Below are 3,845 nucleotides of genomic sequence, written 5' to 3'. Positions count from 1 at the left end.
GTTCAGTGTCAGAAGCCTGGCAGAGGACTAGATGTGGGCGGGGCCTGGAGGAAGAGTGGGTGGGGCCTGTCCTGGAGGCGGGGCCAATGTCAGAAGCCTGGCAGAGAGAAAGGGTGTGGGCGGCTCTGAGGTCAGGCAGGGCGCATCCTAGACGACGTTCCTCCGCACCGTCCCGTGAGGGGTTCTCGTGGTCCAGTCCCACGCCAGCTGCTTGGGTGGCCGGTCACCCACTCACGTTTCCAGGCCAGGTGTTCTTCGTGCCCGGGCGGCTGACGCTGTTGGAAGCCCACGCGGCATGCCGGCGGCGCGGAGCTGTAGTAGCCAAGGTCGGGCACCTCTACGCTGCCTGGAAGTTCTCAGGGCTGGATCGATGCGACGGAGGATGGCTGGCGGACGGCAGCGTTCGCTTCCCCATCACCACGCCGCGGCCGCGCTGTGGGGGTCTCCCTGACCCTGGGGTGCGCAGCTTCGGCTTCCCCCGGCCCCAGCAGGCCGCCTACGGGACCTACTGCTATGCCGAAAAGTAGGCGTGCACTGCTCTGCCACGCGCACACGACAGAGTGGCGGGTCCCCTCTGGACAGACGAAGGCCGAGCCCCCACACCTGCTTTCCCAGGCCAGCGTGGTGCTCCAGCCTCCTGGGTAGAGGAGCGTCCCGGGCATTAACTGACCAATAAAATAACATGGCACCTTCTTTATTCGATAAGAACAAACATATATTGCATCTATGGCTCAGTAATATACTGGGTTTGTGGTTAGAGAGCACCCACAGCACGAAGGACGGAGGAAAGGAAGTCTCAGTAGGCCTGGCCATCTACACGGGAGAACCCGGCCTGCCGGTTATGCCTAGCCAGCCACCCAAAGGTTTTTTTTGTTTTGTTTTGTTTTGTTTTTGTTTTTGTTTTTGTTTTTTGGTTTTTCGAGACAGGGTTTCTCTGTGTAGCCCTGGCTGTCCTGGATCCCACTCTGTAGACCAGGCTGGCCTCAAACTCAGAAATCCACCTGCCTCTGCCTCCCAAGTGCTGGGATTAAAGGCGTGCACCACCACTGCTGGGCAAAGGTTTCTTATTCAAATTTTCCAATAGCCCTCCAAACTTCCAGAGCTCTTTAGGCCCTACAAAACAAATATTCAAACTAAACTTATTTCTAAATGTACTTAGCACTTCCAAGGTCTGCTTTGTTTTGTTTACTAATTTTATTTATTTATTTTGAGACAAAGCCTCTCAATTTTTCCTTGGCTGTCCTAGAACTCCCAGTGTAGACTAGGCTGGCCTTGGATTCACACAAATCAGACTCCCTCTACCTGGTAAGTTCTGGGATCACATCCAGCTAAAGTCTACAATGAAAGACAGTGAATTCCGTGTAGACTGAGAGCTCAGAAGCTAAACTAACTTGATGCTCTTTTAGAGGACCAGGACCCACAATCTTCTGCAACTCCAGATCCAGGGAATCCAACACCCTCTTCTGACCTCCATAGGCACCAGACAGGCACACTGTGAGCTTGCATACTATAATAAATCCACTCGAGAAAGATACAGATAACCACGCTGAAAAAAGACAATTAAAAGCAAACGAGTCCTTTCTTTTTGGCTGTGATCAAGAGTGGCTCTGAGTCTCTTGGTGCTTAAGCTCAAGAATACCACGATACAAACCACAGTTACATCAATATTGTATGAGAGTCAGAGAAAACTTGCAACATTTGTTTTTTGGCAGAACATAGTAGTTATTTCACGCATAACATAGCAATTATTTTTATGTATACCTTCTTCATTTATTGTAAACAATAATTATTTTGGTTAATGCATCTGGACCATACTCAGAGTCATGGAAATCCCCGACACATAGACTGTGTGGGGAGGGCCAAGGGGCTGAGAAGTGCCTAAGCAAAACAATATGCAGTCAAGACAAGACAGTCTTGACATTTCACTCATCCATTTATTTAAGTTACTTTTAAATCATTGGTTTTTATGAAGAGTAACAATCAGTTAATTAGGCAGGGCCTGATCATTAGACCTAGGAGGACAAGGATAAACAGACCCCTGGGCCTGTGAATAAGGTTGTTGACCATGGATTCCAATGAAACCAGCTAGGGAAACGGACTTTTGGTCTTTTTTATTTATTATTTCTAAGGACCAACTGTTATTTGGTGTATAGTCAGGCCTGGATTATTAAATAAATCAGGTTTTAAAAATTAAATCTATTGTTTTTAGATACAGCAGAGCTAATAAAATCTTGTCAGAGTCCAGCCCCGGGGAGCTGTCGGGGTTAGCCCTACAGGAAGCATTATGTTTAATATTACCATGAATCCAAAGGAAGAAAGGAACATCATAATCCTTGAAGAAATAAAACTCTGTCAGATCCTGACCAAGGAAGTTTTAGTTGCCCTAAGACTTGCTGAAATCCCCCATCCCTTTGTTGACAGTCCAGCCCCTCCCCCCACTGCCCCCACCTCATCCCATTACCCTCTATCACCTGCATCTTGATAGCCAGGACAGGACTCTCCTAAAGCTGAGATGGCCTTGTCTGGACAAGCAACTCCAGGAAATAGAGACCACAGAGTGACAGCGAGCCCCTGCAGCTACGTTTAACTTCTCCATGTCCAACACTCCCTGTGTAAACTCTGAGTGCTCCCTTCCCTCTTCAAAGGTACCCCCTTTCCCTCAGGAGAAGGTCTGTCCATTGCTGTTTGAAATAAACAGTCTCTGGCAAGGGCAGACCGGTCTCTTTTTGCCTCTGTCTCCTTTTGGTGCCTCCGGAATCTAACCATGCCTATCTCCAAATGTCCACTGTTGGATTTCTTAACTATGGGTTTCCAGGTTTTTTTCCTCCTTAGGACCCAGCAATGGTGGGTCCAGATGAAAACCTGTAACTCAGTGCTAAACAAATGTCTGTAGTTGAGCCTGCTAGGCTGACTGGCCCTGTGGCAGAGCCTCTGTCTTATAGTATTTGAAACTCTCTGGGGAACTTCTGACAGAATCAGGTAATTGCCTGTCAGCTGGGAGGAATAATTGAAAGCCAGAGTAGAGAGCATAGCCAATTGAACTAGCACACAGGTCCCATGCCAGTCAGGTGGCTGGTCCAGAATCCCCTGTTCATAGCATCCCCATATGTCTGTTGGGGAGACATTGAGGGCAGAGTAATTGCTATTTGTCTCTCTGTTGCTGGAGACATTTAAGATGTAAATGCAGACTTCAAGATCCTTTGCTGGGTAAGAGAGTTCATTCCCTGTCACATGAGACATGAAGAGTTTAACATAATGAGGCTACAGTTTACCCTGATGGGGTCTGTGTCCCACCCAAGGAAAAGGGGATGCTTGAACCTGGGGATGTTTAGTGCCATACGAGTGTAGTGTAATTTAATCCATTTTATTCAAGCTTTCAATTTTTTTGGGGGGGGGGTTCTAGACAGGGTTTTTCTGTGTAGCCCTGGCTGTCCTGGAACTCACTCTGTAGACCAGGCTGGCCTCGAACTCAGAAATCCACCTGCCTCTGCCCGCCAAGTGCCGGGATTAAAGGCGTGCATCACCACTGCCCGGCAAGCTTTCAAATGTTCATAATTGGCTTTTAAAAACATACTTGATTTTGAATATTATTTTATATTAAATAAACTTTAAGTTTACCTTAAAATTGTTCTGAGTCACATGATTTAGGCTTTACTGACAACATATATAGAAGACTATAAAATGATAGGTATAAATTGTGCTCTCCCTCCAAGCTTGTCCTTGTAAATGAGTTACATTTGTACTTAGCTTGACTACAAACACAATTTAGGGCACATTAAAGACATTTGATGATTTATAAGATCGTTATCTTTGTGGGGGTGGAGGGATGAGACAGAGTTTCTCTG

The 3,845-nt window shown here is 47.1% G+C and overlaps 1 protein-coding gene across 1 annotated transcript in view; it reads left to right on the top strand.

Annotated features, from left to right (window-relative positions):
- Hapln2 (hyaluronan and proteoglycan link protein 2) overlaps positions 1–691 on the top strand; it is a 5,340-nt gene extending 4,649 nt beyond the window's left edge. Inside the window, exon 7 of the mRNA XM_031376048.1 lies at positions 244–691. Within this exon, the coding sequence (XP_031231908.1) occupies positions 244–527 (284 nt within the window). The 3' untranslated portion in view covers positions 528–691. The remainder of the gene's footprint in view (positions 1–243) is intronic.
- Positions 692–3,845: the final 3,154 nt, after the last annotated feature.

This window comes from Mastomys coucha, unplaced genomic scaffold (assembly GCF_008632895.1).
Source record: "Mastomys coucha isolate ucsf_1 unplaced genomic scaffold, UCSF_Mcou_1 pScaffold16, whole genome shotgun sequence".
Lineage (NCBI taxonomy): Eukaryota > Metazoa > Chordata > Mammalia > Rodentia > Muridae > Mastomys > Mastomys coucha.
This window is presented reverse-complemented; position numbering and strand designations above follow the sequence as displayed.